This window comes from Acanthisitta chloris, unplaced genomic scaffold (genome assembly GCF_000695815.1).
Source record: "Acanthisitta chloris isolate BGI_N310 unplaced genomic scaffold, ASM69581v1 scaffold2724, whole genome shotgun sequence".
Lineage (NCBI taxonomy): Eukaryota > Metazoa > Chordata > Aves > Passeriformes > Acanthisittidae > Acanthisitta > Acanthisitta chloris.
In genome coordinates, this window is record NW_008667497.1 from 40,337 (window position 1) to 60,348 (window position 20,012).

Here is a 20,012-nt window from a genome sequence, read left to right on the forward strand (position 1 = left end):
AAATAAGAAGAGGAGAGAAATTTCTGCAGCACATCCTAAAGTCTGAGGTATTAATTCTGGACTAAAAGAATAGGAAGTGGTAAAAATAAGATTCATATTTCTCAATACACAGCATAATAGAAATCACATGTTAACACATGCAGTCATCCAAATAACACTTCATAGAGAGCCAGGGGGGAAAAAAATCCATTCCCATCTCCTACACTTACTGGGAAAAAGGTGAGAGTATAGATCCTATCTATACTGGACCAGCCAGGCTGGTCACAGAAATACAGTTCACGTAGCAAGCCAAATCTCTAACATCAGAAAGACAAGGGCTATTTGATTCCACGGCCATGTGTTGAGTTAGTGAAATAAGACTCAAGAATCCCAAAAATCACTCAAGAATGACTTCTGGAAAACTCAAGGTCCTAACGCTTGGCTTAAACTGCAAACTGTCAGAAATTAAAACCCCTCTTCTAAGAGATGGGAGCTCCTTCTCCTTGCCATGAACTGGATTCTCAAAGCTTTGTGTGTGCACTGCTCTGCAGCTTTACCAGGCAGGCAGTGCAAAGCAGGGAAAGGCTCTGGGGAAGGGGAAATGAAGCCTTTTTAAAATAGCCACCATTTGGCATTATTTGGAAAGGGATACAGAATCCCAGCAGCTGTGTCTGGGAGGTCATTTAGTGCAACTCCTTCCTCAAGCAAGGACCTGGACACAGTTGCCCAGGAATGGTGAGAATGAATTTATTTTTTCATCCCATAATGAGCAAAAAAATGAAACAGGAGAATACTTGTACATACACATACTTGTATATACAGAGCCAGGGGTGTTCCAGGCAGGGCTTTGGGCACCTCTGAGGTCACAGCACCTGGTGATGCTCCAGCACCCCATGAGTTCCACACATCTACAAGTCCCCAGCACATCACAAATCTCTAGCACCCTACAAGACCCCAACACCCCTCAATAGCCAATCCAGCCCCCACCAATTCCCCCTGCACCCCCAGCCCCTCCCTTGCAGATGGCAGGGATGAGGATGACTATGGTTGCAGCAGGGAGGAAGATATCAGCCAGGTACCTGGGGGTGATCAGGCTGGGAGGACCTCCAAACTGGGAACACCTCGGGGGACCAGGGGGTTGCCTGTAACACTTGGTGTCCCCCTACAGCTGCAGAAGATGACATCCCTGAGCACTGATGGTGTGTGGGGGTGTTGGATTGGGGGTGCTGCGTGAGAGGTCCCAGAGGGAAACAGGAAGAACCTTGCATGTCCCTCTGTGTCCCCCATGTAACCCCAGTGTCTCCCCCTGTCTCTGTGTCCCCTGTCCCTGTTCATCCCATGACCATGTCAGCCCCATATCCACCATGTCCCCCAGTGCCTCATGCCCCTCATGTGTCCCCTCATGTCCCTCCACCCATCTCCATGTCCCCTGTATCCATGTGTCCTCCCCTTGTCCCCCCATGTCCCACGTCCCTCATGTTGCCCTTGTCCTGCCCTTGTCTCCCAATGTTCCCTGCGTCCCCTCCCTGTCCCTTGTGTTCCCCCCTTCCAGTATGCCTCCTGTCCCCAGTGTTCCCCACATTTCCCCCCATGTCCCCCATCCCTCATGTCTTCCTTGTCTCCCCATGTCCTCCATCCCGTGTTCTCCCCTCAGGGTGACGAGCGATGGGGGGTGTGTGTCACCAAGTGCCCACTGGTGTCCCTTGTGTCCCCAGAGCAGGGCAGGGGGACATGGGGGGAGGGGGAGTGATGGGGTAACGGGGAGACATGGGATGGGGGTGACAGAGTGACAGTGGGGGACATGGGGTGAGTGACAATAGGGATATGGGGGACATGGGGTGGAGGTGACAGTGACAATGTGGACATGGGAGCCCTGGAATGGGGTTGATGGGGTGACAATGGGGACATGGGATGAGTGTGGTGGTGACAACGGAGTGACAATGGAACCATAGGAGACAGGGATGATGGGGTGAGAATGGGGTGACAATGTTTTCTACCATTCGCACATTGTATCAAAATTTGAGATATACAATATCAATATATGAGCTATTACATGTCATTCAACTTTGCAGTTGTCAAATTCTTGCTCAAAGACTGAATTGGAAGCCCCATGCCCATCACAACCACAGCAAAAACCCCAAACCTTCTTTACTATTTGATCTCAAGAACTGGAATTTCCAGGTAACAAATGTATATTTTTTATTTTAATGCTGAAAAGAATCAAATCTTAAAAAGGAGAATTCTTGCAACAGAGAAATTCCAATTTCTGAGAACAACACTGACTTAATGTTAAATTGGTCCTAACATAACTTTGAGGTATAATTTTCCTGCTTATTCAAATGTCAGTTTGCTGAATATGTAGCATATATTTTAAATCAAAACACACATGTAAAATGGAAGAATAAACTTTATGTGCTCTACATTTTTATTTTAGGTCTCTTTTCATAAAATCTTGATGCCAATTAAACAGCACAGCTGTTAAAAACTAATGACATCTAAGGTCATGACGGATACCAAAGTTAAATCCAATCCAGTACGATCTCTCCATGTAAATATTTTTGTTGGCATAAAATACAGGCTCTGTGTCCATAACAGGGGGAAGCACTGCAACTGTGGGCACAGTGAAACAGAGCTGTAACTCTAGTACTGTAATACATAGAGAAACACTTATTTTATGTATATTGGCTTATACTGCAGAAGTTTGTCATTATCAACTGAGACAATTTTAAAGTAGAGGAGTGGGGAAAGAAATGCAAACTATTTAAATAATTGAAACAATTGACCTGCATGGAGGCAGCAAGGCTAGAGAAACTTATGTCACTATTTGAAAGGTATCCATGTCAGCAATGGCTGCAACCAGCTACCACACGATAAGCAACGAGAGACTCACGTAAAACAAATGCACAGCTCTAAAGATAGGCAAACTTGCCTTAAGTCACTGACTGTGCTTGAGTAGAAAAAACTCTTTAAACAGACACACCAAAACCATGATGAGTGTGGACAGGGAGGACTATGACACCCTGCACTGCCCCAGCTGGGTTTGTTAGGGGCAGGCAGGTATGGCCCAAGCCAATCCCACCCATGAACAGGATTTCAGACACTGCAGTCCTGACCTGTTCAACACCCCTGCAGCAGGGAAGGGAACCAGTTAGTTTCTCTAAGGGCATTTTCAAACCATGAATCCCAACCCTGCCTCATTCCAGAGTGATCAAGCAGAGAACATCTTCCACCCTGATAAACAGCTTTGGCAACACAAGCCCCAATTCTTCTTCTGGCACTGGTCCATTCTCAGGCAGGGGTTGGAGAGAAAAAAAACCATCATATATCATATCTTCCAGAAAATTCCACTCTGTCCTTGAGACTTCTCTTTCCCAAATACACTAGCGATGAACAAAGCTAGCAAAGTAATCTAATTCAGAAATTTCTAGGTTCTTCTAATTTCTAAGTTGGACATTACAAAATGAAGCAATATTTCTCACATATTGGAAATTATGATCAAAATGTCCTCCATTTTGGAAAATGTTCTCTAATAGAGAGAATCAGATAAAACTGTTTGTTTTAAACCCAAGGCTTTCACTGATTTTCCTTTTCCAAAAATCAGTCTGTGTATTTAAGAGAGGGGAAAAAAAAAAAACAGCAAGCTGTTTTGTGGTCAGAATAAAACCAGGCAAGAATCCAAGGGAAAAAATGAGTATCTTCTCCCCAAGGAAACATTATTGCTATTGTGTTTAGAAAGAAAAATTGAAAATATAAATATGAAATTGTCATAATTGCAGAGGGAAGAAATTCTCTACCCATCCAAAACCAAAGATGCTTTCTAGAATGCTACATTAAGAAGAATTTTATTATTCCATATTTACAGCTGTTGGTCAGAATCCCATTCACCTTTGTTCCCAATTCCTTGAATACAGAGAGGAGATGCAGAAAAAGTTGAAAAGCTTTTCCAAAGTAAAGGATGTGACCCTACTGTGGCAGTGATGGAGACAAAACTGTTCCCAGAAATTCTTAAGTATGTCTATAGGTGACCCTTAATGGTCAATCTTTAGTGCCTTTATAAGATCAGTGTTTTGGCAGACTCTTTCCAAATGTTCTGCAGTGGTGTCAGTTAGGGCCATGCTGACACCCTGTAAATAGCTGTGAGCTAAGAGAAGGCAACTGCATTTGTCCAAGTTAGTACTTGCAGATGCATATTCAGCTTGCCATATTTTCTTTATCTTTTATAGTGTCTGTCAGAAGTCAAGATCATATATCATCTCTTTTAGATTTGAGATACCTAAAGGTCCTCATTGCATCACTCAGATCTATAGGTATCCTTTCTCTGGATATCCTGGGGCAGTGAGAAAAGGCCTCAAGCCCTTCCATGAAATAAACTAAACATTTCCTTTGATCATTGAAGTAGCTTTCTCTTGACAAATATTAGGACTAGGAGAAAATAGGTTTGAAATATCATGTAAGCACTAACTTCAGAAGATGATGTCAAATCAGATGCAGTGTTGTGTTTCTTTGCTTTTCTGGGCCTGACACTACTTGTCAGCTTTACTGCTCTAGGGCTAGAAAATACAACCTGCATACAGATAAGGCCACTCTTTCAAGTAGCCTGAAAAAAAAATCATGCCATTTAGAAGCTGAAAAATTTGATTCTAAAGATTACTAAAAACTTAGCACTATTCATTCCCTTTGAAGCTGTCAGGTGAAAGATCCTTAGGGTTTATAAAGTTGGAATAGAAACAGGGATAAAAGATCACTGGATCTATATTTGGACTGATATTCCATCACTGAAGGTATTTATGGGGATATGACTACAAATAACAAAGATCAGAGAAAAATAAATGAATCCACTTTCACCTTTTGGAAGCTATATGAGTATTAAGGACAGGAGCACCCAAAAGTCCCAGACATTGTTTACGAAAACATCAAAACTCCCACAAGCACAAAGAGATTGCAGAAACTGGATAAATTAAAGGACTGCACATGGCTGCACATCTAAGGAAGACCAATATCTGCTACAGTACCTCAGACAAAAGCCAAATGGATACCTTCCAACACTCCTGAACATGAAGACACCTCCTTCCAAGGTGCATGAGAGAGAATGTAGTGGTTTGAAAATGCAAATAAACAAAAGACTTTGTCAGCTACGTTTACCCATACTTCGTACACTTTTAATGAAAAGCTTCCCTTCCATTTCTTTGGAACTCCAGTTGAGTCTCATACTGATTTGGGCTAAGGACCTTCCTGCAAGGAAAGAGAATTCCCAGTGGGAGCTGAGACAACTAGAGAAACTTTCAGATACTGTTTGGCCTGCTGTATTGAACTGCTGTAGCCATGGCTACACTCAGACCCTGCAGGTAAGAAGCACCATGCTTCTTATAAAGGGAAATTACATTTTTAAATTAGTTTCTTTCCCATCTGGGAGGTTGTCCTCCATAGTCTCTTTCAGATGCACAAGTAAAACTCAGCCAGGCTGGTAACAGAAATATAATTCACATGGCAAGCCAAGTCCCTAACATCAGAAAGACAAGACCTATCTGGTTCCATTGCCATGTGTTGAGTTAGTGAAATAAGACCTAGGTCCCAAGAATCACTCAAGAATGACTTCTGGAAAACTCAAGCTCCTAATGCTTGGCTTAAAGCACCACTGCAAACTGTCAGAAACGAAGAGTTAAACTCCCATTTTTGATCCTGTCACTGCTGAGGACATCCATCTACTCAAGGAAACATGAGAGGGTAAGGGTAGTCGGGTGGCTAGGGCCCTCGTAGGGTACCTTTCCCCATCCCATCAGTCCATCTGAGCTCAGCCTCCTTCCAAGGATGGAAGCCAGTGCAGTTACTGCCCTTGAGAAAGTTAACTTCCAGTGCTCTTTTCCTGACAGGAAATTAGGCAACCCAAGCAGTAGCATCCACCAATTCAGCCCTGCTTGTCTTTCTTCTTGGGAGGGAAGGGACAAGATGCTTGTCTAGATTGAGCACTGGGGAATCCCCCTCACTGACATTTCCCATCCTAGATAGTTTCCTTTTGCCAGCTGCCACAAATTATTCAGATGGGAAAACAGAGCCAGGGGGAATCATTTCCCTCTAAAACTGAATGAGACTGTGAGGAGAATTACATGAATATTTAACTGAGTTGTCAGCTTAAGAACTAAAATACAGTTTGACATTTACCAAGCAATGGTAAATGCATGGAGGAACAGTGGAGCAGTTGTCACTGCTGTGACAAAAACAACTGAAGGAGGTACAGTCCAGGTTTGAGCATTGATATTTGCTTTATATGGGAAAGCCATTCACATACTAAACTATTATTTAAAAAACACCCTGAAGAGTAAGCATCTAAATAAAGCATGAGGTGTAAATGAGAGTGGAAAGGTTAAGAGTGAACACAGCTCACCAGAAACCAATGTGACCTGAACATCTTTGAATAAAATAAAGCAAATAGATTTCTTTCCCTCTGGTACATCAATTAAGGCTTATTTTTCTGGCTTGTAAGCACAAAAGTGAAGAGACGAGAGAGTCTGTTACCTTGAATGTCATCATTGAAAGTGCAATACTTGTTACGGTACTTATTCAGGAGGCGGAATGCATTAGCATTGGCAAAATCCTCAAACTGAATGAGGCAGTTCATGCCATATCTAGAAAGACAAAAAAAATGCATTACATTAAAAAATATTCCAAATTATACATTAAAAAGCTATTAACATTTGCAGTCAGATTTTGAACACAAGTATAATATGACTCATACATATACTAATATGTTTCTGTTATATTCTGTGTTTTCATGTTCATATAGACTATCTAGAAGGCATCATTATATTACAAGCAGTATTGACTCAGTTTTAAGTTATGAATAAAAGATCAGTGGAAAAGGCCTTCATCCTTCTGCAGACATCTCAATAGAAGTCTTCAGTGAGCAAAAAAAAGTTGGTCCTATAAGGAAAGTAGTAAAAATGTAACACATTCAGAACATGGATTTTATTTCATTGTCATTATGCAGGTCAGTACCCTGACATCACTCACAACATGCTGCTTGACCATTCTTATTACAAAAGAAGAAGTATTGATCAATAACTTACAGAACACCAATATAACAAAACATCAGTAACACAGTTAATCCATACAAACAATAAACATGCGAGAACAATTTAAGGAAGGAAAGTGATAGCTGCAAATTTGAATCGAGTTACACTTGGCTAACATACACTAAAACTTTGGGTATAGGCAAAAGCAAGGTTATCCACATTTCTTACATCTCCTGTTTCTTAAACAGTATGCTAAGAATCCATTTCAATATTTTCTCATCCTTGTAGCTAATGAAACAATTCAAACTGGCACTTGCTATAGTACTTTGAAATCTCCATATACTATATTTTGAGAATAGACCATGCAGTTGTATCAGAGACCATTTAGGTGATATGACTATCTAAGTCAGTTCAACAGCATGGGAAAAGTAACTTTTGATGAACCTCATGGTAACAGTCTCAAAGGCAATGCCAATCACTCAATTTCTTGGAAACAATTTACTGTGCTGCTGCATTGGACACACTGCATAGCAAGGCTGCAGTACCAATGGGGAGGAAACAGTGTTTTTCTAGTATAGATAGGTGTTTATGATGGCTTCAACAGGCTTAAGTCATCTCCAATACATCTAAAAATTATCAAAAAGAGGAACACAGGTGTATCTACCTGGAAACATTCAAGGACAAGTTGGATGAAGCTCTGAGCAACCCAGTCTATTGAAACGTGTTCCTGCCCATGGCAGGGATGTTGTAACTAGATGACCTTTGAGGTCCCTTCCAACCCAAATTATTCTGTGATAGACAGTAGTAATATTAATTTCTTTCTTATTAACTTTCATTTTAGAAGCAACCTTATTGGCACAGCAGGGCAATTGTTTACTTGTTAGGTATTGATATATGAGTGTAGAGTCTCCTTATTGTTAAAAAAATAATAATCATAGAATCATAGAAAGGTTTGGTTTGAAAGGGACCTTAAAAGTTACAACCCCCCTGCCATGGGCAGGGACATCTTCCACTAGACCAGGTTGCTCAGCTTCATCCAACCTGGCCTGGAACACTTCCAGGGATGAAGTATCCACAACTTCTCTGGGAAACCTGTGCCGTGCCAGTGCCAATTTCACAGTAAAATATTTCTCCCTAATACCTAACCTAAACCTACTCTCTTTCAGTTTGAAGCCACTCCCCCTTGTCCTGTCAGTACAGGCCCTTGCAAATATTCTCCAGTCCTTAGTTGCATTTTTAATAGTACTGGATTCCTTGTCTAACATTCACATATGGTGTTTTCAAGTACTTTCATAAAACAAAAGAAAAAAACCCACAAACCTCTCCAAAACAATGAAGACATTTCTAAACAGAAACTATGTAAAGACTGAATTCGAGCTTACACACATGGAACAGGAAAAAAATTAACCAAATATAACTTGAATATTATCAGTCTCATATGGGGAAAAATTAAAACATGAAAACTTTAAAATACGGTGTTAGAACTAAAACTCTCTGTACAAGTTTGGATCTGGAAATAAGACATAAACATTATCCCACCCTGGAATAATATTACAAGATAAAAAAATCTTTTAAAAAAAGATATTTCATGCTTAAATAAACCTAATGGCAATTTGCACAGTTGAAGGAACCATTTGATTAAAACTTTCAGAAATACTGCATTCAGGTGTTGCTATGAAATGACTACCACTAGTGTCTAACAGGGCAAGATCTCAACTCACACATCCTGATTGAGCTAAAGGTTCTCCTTATTTGCTTACAGCACAAATCCAAGAGAGACAGTCAAGCAGTTCGTTTCATCCAGAAAAGCAACACATACATATACTGAGCAGTTCAATATAAATACAGTAACCAAGTTTTTCTTTAAACCATATATGTGTTTGGCAACCACATTAAGCAAAACCATCAGTATTGAAAAAAAGGACAAAAAATCTTGTGACTAAATTAATTTCCATGGAAATAACATATTTACAACCATATTTCAATTAGCCAAATCTATGGAGATTCCACTGGCAGGAATGGTAATCCCTGCTGAAAATAAAGACATTTTCAGGTTTTATGGAATAACCTGGACTTCTTCGGCAGCATAATGACAGGCAACTGTTCAAAAGAGAATTTGGCGAGTCAGTAAATCAGTCCAATAAATCACAACTGAGTTCAAATATGAAACTGAAGCTACTTTCAATAATTATTTTAAATTTCTAACCTGATTCAGTTTCTGACATGAATTTCTGTGATTCCATAAGGGTCCAGGAGGTGACAGTTGTGTAATAATACGAAACTAACGAGATTAACACTCTGGAATCCTGGAGCTTGGTTAGATGTGTTTCTTGGATGTCATTAAGCCAGTCTGTTTCTTTATTTTATCGTATATAACATTCCATTTTCTCATCTGCATTTGATTTTGCTCCATTTTCTTGTCCCATAACATTCCATTTGATTTTGCTCCATTTTCTTGTCCATTACCTTTGCAGGCAGAGACCAAAACTCCCTGTGAGTTATATTAAATGAGTGTCCCTGTAGAAAACACTCATCCTATCCTGGACACACTATCCATACTAATCCTCTGAGCCAGATACCATGGCTGTTTAATTAAAATGGAAAAAATGCAGGCAGTCTGACTCTGGGCCTCTGAGATTTTGGTATCATAGCAGAAAAATTTGAGCAGCATACTTATTCATTGCAAGTGTAGTACACGACATCCAGGTAAAAACCTGAGACTTCAGCACTGCCCATGTCCAGTAGTACCTCACAAGACTTGTGAACTGTGAGGCCTATGTTCTTAAAATAGTCTAATCAAATCCAGTTGCTGGCTACCCATGATAGACAAGAAAATTACACAGTGTTTCTCTGCTTGGAGTATTCCCATTCTCAAAACCACTAACAGATGAGACATACAGATGAGGTAATACAAACTAGATAATATCTGGCATTCCAGAATATCCCCTTGCAATAATGAATTGGTTACTAAGGTGTCACACAGTTCTGGAAGCAGCAACCATTCCAAAAGAGCCATCAAGTCTTCTATGACTTCCACATCTTACTATCACAATCACTTAGAGCAGAAAGTTATGCCAAATGCTAAAACAACGTTCCCAGCCAACAAGCGGAGACCCACGTTCTTCCCTGTATCACTCTGCAATAACCTTCCACACTTTTCACACTCCGATGAACAGGTTTATCTTGTGGTTTCTCCACTGTGAAGGCAAACTGTTCCAATCAACCCTCATGGAAGCAGAACATGTCCTCTCTGTTTGCAACTCATACCCTGTTGTCACTGCAAATTTTCAGTTTGGATGTGCTCCTCTTCATAGGTGGGTATGGATGACAAGTCACTGCTGGATGAGAAGGGAACCAAGCACTTTATTGTTTGCCCACATGCAGTCATCCAATCCTGTTGTGCCTTCCAAACCACCCGAATTCCATCAACTGTGAGCCAGTGCAGTGCTGTAATTTGTACTATCTTTCAAACGTCATGGAAAGAGAAAACAAACAACACAGCTATCCTAAAACATGACCATCTTAATGTCTATCATCAATACTTGATAGAGATATGGCACAGACTGACTTCACTGAGTTTTCTCAGATGATGCAGAGGCAGATCCACACACAAGTGACAGATTTAAAACCACCATTGAATGGTTATGATTGTCTGTTTACAGTGTGACATAAAAACTTCTTTATTTTAACATGCCACCAACAGTAAGAGTCACAGGGGCAAGCAGGCATTGTATTTGGTTACAATGCTGTGTATAATATGAGACACCTACAAAATCTGCATTACTGTTTGTCCAAAACAGAGACAACAGTTCTCCAGCTACCACTGCTTGTGACCCAGCAACACATAGGAGATAACTGGGGAACTGAAGGAACATATAATTAACATGTATTTTCATAAAGAAAGGTGGTAGAAATAGAAAGAAAGAACCTATCCAAGTGGGCATCAACTGTCTTAACCAGAACACCTGAAGAAGTGATAGGATCTAGCCCTACACTACCAAAACTAGAAACAGAAAATACAGTTTGGGAGACATTCCTCCTCAGTGTGGAACCATAACAAATGCCCTAATGAATTCTTAACTGGTATTGTGCTCTGGAAAACACTTCTCTGATAGCAATAGCTTGGCTTGAGTCCTGGCTAGGACTGATGGATTTTTGCAAGCACTCTGTAGCTGTGAATTCCTGTTTAGGATGTGTCACCGCAGTAGCTGATTAAACAAACATAAACTGTCCCTAGAAAGTGATAATCCAGATCACAGTTCTCCCTTGTAAATCCTGTTCTGTCACCCACGCCTTTCTGTGTACTTGGATCTTAGTCTCCTGCTCCAAGTCACACAGGCAGTCTGAATCAGGATCCAACTGGACAGAGGTTCAAAGTCGTATTTGCTTTTTTTTTGTTATGAAGAGAAAATGCAGACAAGAGAGGTGGCAAGCATGCAACATCAGATATGTCATCAAGCATGGGAGGGAAATGCTGGACAATGGACTAAAAAGAACTATCCCACTGAATAATGTGTGGCTGCCAGAAAACAATGTTTCCAATCTTTCTCCCCATTTACAACATATTTTTTTTTGTGACAGTCTTATTTTAGCTTTCCTCATTTATAAATAAATTTATATTCAGTTGTCTGTGACAACAATGTTAATATTTCAAATTATTCTACAGAGTATATCTTTATGTAACAAGCTGGAGAAAAATGTCCACAGCTCTTTAACCATCCCAAATATACAGTACTAGCATTTTGGCAACTCAATGCTCTTAAGAACCTCAAATAGGGAAAACCCTCAAGAATCCTGTGGGAGCTATAAAAGTTTGGGCATCATTTTGAATTCAAACCATATGATCAGTAAAATCCATGCTTACTTCTACAGCTAAGAAATTTTTCTGGAAATATATTTGGATCATTTGTTCTTACTGCCAGCCATTGTTCTGGAAACCTTCCTAAAGGAACAAGTGGTTGCTTTTTACGTTTTAGAGCTTCCAAAATCCTATTTGACTACATTTTTTGTTCATACATGCCTGGAACTGAAAAAGCCTTAGAAACAACCAGAAGTGGTTGCTGCCACCCATTCCTAAGAAGTAGCAAACCAAAATGATAGCAACATTGGCATTCTCTCCCTTGCCTTGTGCGTCATGCAGCTGCTCTGCCAGCCAGAACCATTTATAGTGCACCAGGACGATGTGGAAATCATGTCCTTCCCCCCTGCTCCAAATGCTCTAAGTTTGCTCATTGCCATATATCCCACTGCTCAAAACTTAAAGCATAAGTCTGCTGCTGCAAACTCCTCCTTGTGCCAGGGCTTTCATGAAAGGATGCCTTCCCATATTCCCCCCTGACAGCTCTCAGGACCTGGATGGCTTCTCCTCCTCTCCCCCAAGCTATCTTTAACTTCCTTTCATTAAGCAACTGAAATGCTGCAATGAGGTCATACATCCATCCTAGCACCTCTTCCACTACAATTTTAACCTGCTGGTTAAATTCAACACAATTTGAACGAGGGGGATAGAGTTTTCCATACTAAGTGCTACATGTTCCATGGAAAGAGGTAGCCAAGATGAGATACCCTCCAGCAAGCATCCCAGCCCCACTGCAGCAGATGTTACTACTCATGCTACCTCTCTAACTGCCTGATGTGCTACAGCTGCACAGGACAAAAATCTGTCCAAGCTGCACTGAGCTCTAGCCAGTGGTACAATGCAAATACCTTCCTGTAAGATGTATCATTAAATTACAAATAACTTTCTCTGCCTTGAGTTGGACCAGCAAGTCAGACCGGACATTCTTCACAGGAAGAGATTTTCTAAAGAACTTAATAGAAACTGTCAACATCTCTGTTTCCACATGAATGACTCTATTTAAATCTCTTTTTTTTAATACTTCTGTAGGCAGCCGTTGGTTTTATTTTATCTACAGAAAGCATTTACTTTCATAGGACTTTTTTTTATAGCCATTTTCTGTTTCCAAACCAATCCTCACCACCATGAGCTCAGTACATATCCAAAGTAGGCATGGGGGCAGGGGAGATGACAGCATTTAAGACCCACCCTAGTACCAGCAGCAAACTCTTGTTTCATTCACGTTCTCTTAAGGAAATATAATTCTACAAAACCATCCCATGTTATTATTTCCTGCCACAACCACAGTGCTCTAGTGTCTGCAGCACAGCCCTACTTTGTACCAGTGCTTCTAACACTTCTGCTTGCTCTTTTGCTGTCCCAAACAGGTTTAATATGTACCTCCATGGCCTTTCTGTCCCAGGAGTAGTGAGGAGAATGGGCTGGAGATGATTCATAATTTCTCCCTTTCTTTTTCCCCAGCCAACAGCATTGCTTCATGTATAGAATTCACAGGCTTTGGGAATAGCAAGGCTTAGGAGCAGAGTGGTATTCTATTAGGAAGGTATTGTGGTTGGTAGTCCTGGAGGTTGTTGCTCATAAGCAGAGAAGCAAAACCAGATTCTCTGCCCACAGTCAGGCACTATTTACATAAAGGGCTTCTCTTATGAAAAAAAAGGTAATTAAATTGATTTTTTTTGTGGCACACTAACATAAACAATTACTACAAGAATAGTAATTTACTATTTTTTAACTTTATTTTTCATCAGTTTGGCTGCACGATACTCCGCAGCAAGGACCACTTGCTCTTTAAATGGAAGTCTTAAAAGTCCATCCTATTGAAACTGTAAGTTGAAAACACTTCTAAACAAGCTTTTGTACATTTTCAAAGTGCTGTTAAAGGATTAACATGGATGGTCACTAGGGAACCTGACCTAGATTTCTTCTATTTCAATACCTGATAGAATTAACTCTCAGATGTCTCAGGGCTGTAACATATAAAGGCTGTGAAATAATTAACAGTAAGTTACCACCATTGCAAGGTTTTATTTCTTCTGGTTGCAAAACTATTTGTATTTTATTTTTGATTTTGATATTTGTTCTGAAGTACTGCACACAACAATGTAATCAGAATCTTGGCTTGATCATAACTTGGACTCTTCCAGCTCACACGTATGGAATCTTAGAATTAGGGAGGGTGGTATGAATGAAGTATGGATGGAAATGCATGCACTACTGGGAGCAGCAGCAAAACAATGGTAAAAACAATGGCACACAGATCACAAAGGACAAAATTAACTGCAGGAAAACTAAAAGAGTCTCCCTTACATCAGAATGAGTAAGCCTGAGCTCTGGTAAGGCCACAGCACAGCCAACTCTGGGACCAGTACTCTACCCCTTGACATCAGCAGAAGAGAACACCAGCAATTCACTATCACAGCACATCACATAAGCCACTCCTTATCCTTTGGGTACAGCAAGTCTGAAGAAATTCAACATGACACACTGGCAAATGGACAGCAGACATAAAGAATTTATGGAGGCTGATGTAAGCAACACCCTGAGGCAAAATAATGTGCCAGCTTAGCTATTGGATCCAAAAGGCAAAGAAGACCTGTATAAAAACAAGTTTACCACCACTTATTACCAGAAGCACAGAAAAAGCACTGAGGACTCAACATTCAGGGCCCTTTTGCCTTCAGAGCTGCACATGAGTGATCCTGGCCAGATCACATGAACACATACTAATCCTCTGAGTAGGCAGGTATGAGAAGGAATAAGCAAAATCAACTTATTTAGAGATCATGTAACATAAATCCACCTCTCTCTTCCATAGGAACTTGCACTGAGTACTGTCAAATTGATTTCCTATGCTGGATTGCATCATGTTGCCTCCTCTCCACTGTGAAACAGTCCCCTCAGCAGAAAGGTGGCTGGATGACACAGTACATGGTATAATGCACATTAGACAAGTAAGTTATGCTTTTGAAATTTCACAAAGTCAAACATGAGCCAAACTCTTAGTTCTTGACATACACACACATCAGCCTCAGCAGATTAAATCACTACCATGAAAAAACACATCACACAAACTTTCACAAACACAGAGGTATGTGGGCTTGCCTAACACTCAGGTTAAATCTAAAGAAGAAGAAAATGATACTGTAAATTTTGGTAGCTTTCCCCCTTGAGAAAAAAAAAGTTCCACGTGAATTTCAATAAACAGCAAATTGAATTACTGTGACGCTTTCTCATGAATTTGTGTTTGGTCACTTGTTACCTGACCCTGACCTCACCTAAGTCTAAAGTAAAACTCCACGAGCCTGAAAATGCAATTCCACTTCTCCTGGCTATTCTACTGCTTTTTCCAGTGTTACTGCTTAGTTGCTTTAACTGTGACTTAGACGAAAGAACAATCTCAAATTACCTTCAGTTTTACATAAACTTAAAAGAGATGAATGCAGATTTGAAACAGATGATCTGAGATTTTTTTTTCTTTCAGCCTCTTCTATTCTTCTTTAGAGGCTTGGCACTGTGACACTTTTGGCTGAGGGAGGGAAGGGTATTGAACAGATGGATTGGTCAAGTGTCTGAGCAGGCTAAATCAGAAAAACAGAGAATCAAGACAGCAATCCATCTTAGCTGGAAATAGTAAGTAGCTTTATTCTTCATGAATCTTTAGCTGCAGTTAAAGGTGTGTGCCACTTCTTGTCCTTCCCAAAATATAGAGTGATCTTGATTAAGCCCTTCAAGTTTATTTTTTTATTTTCATTAAGTGGCTGTCGTTATCAAAAAAGGGTATATAAAATATATTACACTGTTTGATAAGTCATCCTACACAGCTTAAAAGCATTTGAATATGGTTTCAAATGGGTGTTTCCTGGCTACTTCATGACTGCAATCTTTAAAAGTCTGTGATTATAACTGGGTTAGATTTTCAAGAATTTTATTTTGCCAAGAAAAACACTACAAAGCTACAGTTCTGAGTTTTGCCCTGGTGTTGACTTGCACCTGCACACTTAACAAATAAAATTTTCAATGCTCTAAAGTTTGCAAAAGTTATCAAAGAGAGTAAGTGCAGCAGCACTTGAATAGAGGTTAACAATTGCACAGGAAGGTTCTCTTATAGTATGAAAGATATTGTGTTATATATATATATTACTATTCATAATTACTGCATTAGTGAAACCATCTATTCCAAAAGCCTGGATTTATAAATCCAGGCAAGAAATGCTTCTCTGGACAGGTTCTCAGATTTCTGTATTAAAATGAGAGCCACACTTGGAAGAGGTAAAGGTTTCAATTTGGCAGCACAAATCAGATTTGCATTAACTCTGTGTACTTTAACGTGCCATTTTGCTTATACAAGCTGCATTTTATTTTCCTGAGAATGATCCTTCATGTATTCTCTGCCCAGACACTAATTTCCCCCACTTTCCAAAAAGGGGGAAGGCCCTGCATTACAGCAACAAAAATAAAATGAGATCCTTGGCTGATAATTCTACATCAGAAAGTTTCCTAATAATTTTTCAATTGTATTTATTTAACTGAGTCTGATAGCATTTAAAAATACTACTTCAATAAAGGCTAATTTATGAAGGTATTACTTAAACATATGAGAATTCCAGCTTGGGTTAACAGGACTACTCCTTTGCTTTAAGTGCCTGCTTTGATGCCTTACTGAATCAGGCCTGAGTGATTTATAGCAAATGCAAGGTCTTTTTAGAAAAGATATTGTATCTTTTGCCAGAACCTCAAGATTGCTAAGTGGCCTTAGGAGGTTAAACCAAGATGACTGTACTTGCTTATATATTTGATTATATTTGTATGAGTTTACAGATACTTTCCCGAAAATAAAAGATGCAGTTGGATAGCCAAATTAGTCAAAAGCCTGGGGCAGCACATCTGCTCTTTCCCCCTGTATTTAAGCTATAATGAACTGATGGAAATCTCAGTTCCACCACTGACAGCCTTCACTTTGACTGCTAACAGGCAAAGAAGTAATGAGCTTTCAGAAATGTCAAAGGGACGTTGTAACAGGAATACTTAAAGCATTTCTGATTGATGAAATACATTCCACAATATTTGTACTGTTTGATCATTTATGAAACATATCTCTCACTCCACAAACTCTTGATGGTGTTTTTAAGGCATTAAAATACCTAATATACCTGCAATACAAATTGCACATGACAGAAAACAAGCTTACTGAAGGTTAGACTGAAGAAATGGAAAAACGTAGAATTTTAAGGAAGAAGGATCTTACTATTTTCAAAGCATTATTTAGACAGCAGGCTGTTTGATTTGAAGAACTGTGAGTATTACAGTGGAATATCACAGAATCACAGAATGGCTGAGGCTGCAGGCACCTCTGGAGATCAACTCATCAATCCAACAGCTCAGGCACAGACAACTAAAGCAGGGTGTGCAGGACCACATCCAGACAGCTTTTGGATATCTGCAGGGATGGAAACTCCACAACCCTTTTGGGCAACCTGTGTCAATGCTTGGTTATCCTGTCAGTAAAACGTTTTTTTCTTAAGATGAAACTTCTCTTACATTTAAGCACAATGTGTGTCTTTATTTTTTCTTGTTCTGTCACTGGATGCCACTTATAAACAGCTTGGCTCTGTCTGCTTTAAACCCTCCCTTCCAATATTTATACACACTGATGAGATCCCTCTGAGCTGCTGCTTCACTGGGCTAAAAAGCCTCAGCTCTCAGTCTCCCCTCACAGGAGAGATGCTCCAGTCCATCATTTTAGTGTCACTTCAGCAGTCATTTTCCAGTATGTCTCCCTTGTACTGGGGAACCCAGAACTGGATACAGCACTCCAGGTGAATATGGATGATAAAATCTAACTAACCATATAATGTGTAAAGCATCAATTATTTGACATAATACAACGATGTATTTCTTCCCCAATTAGGCAAGATGAATTTTGCAGACAGAGAAATAACTTTTATGTAAGCAACCAGAGTTATAGAGAGTTATGATAGCATAGTATTTGGCTAGCTTTCCAGTGCCAAACCCATATCCCTTGACACGAATGTCTTTAGAACCACAGCCAGGTGATCTATATTGTACTTATGAAGAAAAGTCCTCTACTGTACACAAGAGTAACTCTCTTATGCCTAGACTTGATGCTGGTCTTCACTTAACATCACTAATTCAAGGGGGAGGGGGAAAAAGGATTTATTCTGTATGCATATAAGCTAGAACAGTTATATTTTTAAAAGTTTCTTCATCTTTCCTCCTTCTGGATTACAACTTCAGTGGCTCTCCACATCACATTAATTGTGAGGGGTTTAATGCCTCAAGTTGGAGGTACCTGACATGTCATGAAGTTGCACATGATGAACAAAATTCCATCTTCTACAATGGTCCCACAGCAAACATGGCATGCTACACTGCCTTTGCACTGTAATCTCAATTATGTATGAATCCTCCAACTGGAAACCCCTTGTACTTCACAATAGAGCTCTTATTCCACAGCCTAGAAAAGACCAACTTCAATGGAGAATTGTCAGGATCAGACAAAGACTTGTAACCTCAGGAAGGATATCTGAGAAGCCATTTGGGACTACATACTTTTATGGTACTTGGTGGTAAAGAAACTGGTTCTTTAAGTCTCTCATATTTCTCCAAGCCTGAGGGATGCAGCTTTCAAGAGAATATTTTTGTACGTTTTACAATTACTGATTTTAAGTTTCTACAGTTAATAACATGAAAACTTGCAGCCTACTTTTGATCTATGATTCTATGACCTATTCCAGCCAACTTTTCAGTTTCACTCTGGCTCAGAGGGGAAAAGAAGAAAGCATGGAACATCTGCTACGTTGGTATCAAGATCGTTTCTGTGTCTTATCCTCAGCACTGCATTAGAAAAACAAATCTGTCCAGACAAAATCTGAATCTATCCTGTATGCTTTAAAAGTTCTTCAAAATTATGCTGTGACAATGCAGTTTATGCCATCATCCTGGTCAGAGGTTTTCTATGCATCAAGAAATAACCTTGACATTTATGATTGCCTGAAGCCAGTCGCACTGTCTTTGGGGATGGCATTACTCCAGAAAACACTAGATCAGTGTGTCACAGTACAGCACAAACTCTTCTGCACTCTTGTGTCAGACAGAGGCCCAAAGGACATCTAACATCCAATTTCTTTTTTGAGTCTTTTCCAAGAACACCATCTACATGGGTTCTAGGATGCTTTTATGCAATATATCTTAAGCATGTGACCTTTTTTCCACTCCACTCTATTTGCATTCTTGATAATTAAACTATATAACTAAATCTCTGCTCTCCATTACACACAATCTAAGTATCATGGAAGACACATCTAGGGGCAACTAAATAGAAGAAGATGGGAAGGAAGAAAAACAAAGAGAAGCATTGACCCCTCCAGTGAGCCCTATAGGAATTTATGCTTAGGCACAAAATTATTAAATATTCATAATAACAAAACCATGGGGAAAAGTAGTCTTTGTGTCATGTGACAATGATTGAGGTTGTCATAAATTATGAAACAGGATGCTATTTTATAAGCTGGGCAAAGAGAAAAATATGTTTATTTTAATGTGACCAAATGTAAATTTATAAGCTAAGGACCTAAAGTGAAGAAAACTATTCTGGATTTGACAAAAAATTTTCAGAAGATCTATAAGTAATGGACATATACCATTGCTCAGCAATTATCACAGCCAAAAAGGTTAACAAAAATAAGGGCTGTACAGATAAGTGATTATCAAATATGGATATTGTAATCTCACCTTTATATTAGTTATAGCATAACCAGCGCTGCAGAACTCTGACCATTTCTGATGTCTATAATTAAAGAATTAAATAACAAAAACAACTGATTCCAATCAAATGCCTCATTTTATGCAGAAGGTCCAACTTGTTTACAAAAATGTCTTCTGTCTTTATAAACTTGCAGCACACTGACCATGGCTAGAAGAATGCTTAAATAACATACCATTCCAAACACTCACACCAGTTGACACACTCAGCACTCTACAGGATGGCTGATATGGCAGTCTGAAGGAAATGAAAAGTTTTGTTGCAGATGTAACAGGAGAAGGCATTCCACATTAAAGAAGAAAAATAATTCCTCTTAATCAAAACATGAAAAAAACTGGTAGCAGATGAGGTAGAGGTAGGACCAAAGCTCCATAGAAGCAGG

The 20,012-nt window shown here is 39.6% G+C and overlaps 1 protein-coding gene across 1 annotated transcript in view; it reads right to left on the bottom strand.

Annotated features, from left to right (window-relative positions):
• ME1 (malic enzyme 1, NADP(+)-dependent, cytosolic) overlaps positions 1-20,012 on the bottom strand; it is a 118,909-nt gene that overhangs the window by 34,195 nt on the left and 64,702 nt on the right. Inside the window, 1 exon segment of the mRNA XM_009072510.1 lies at positions 6,493-6,602. Within this exon segment, the coding sequence (XP_009070758.1) occupies positions 6,493-6,602 (110 nt within the window).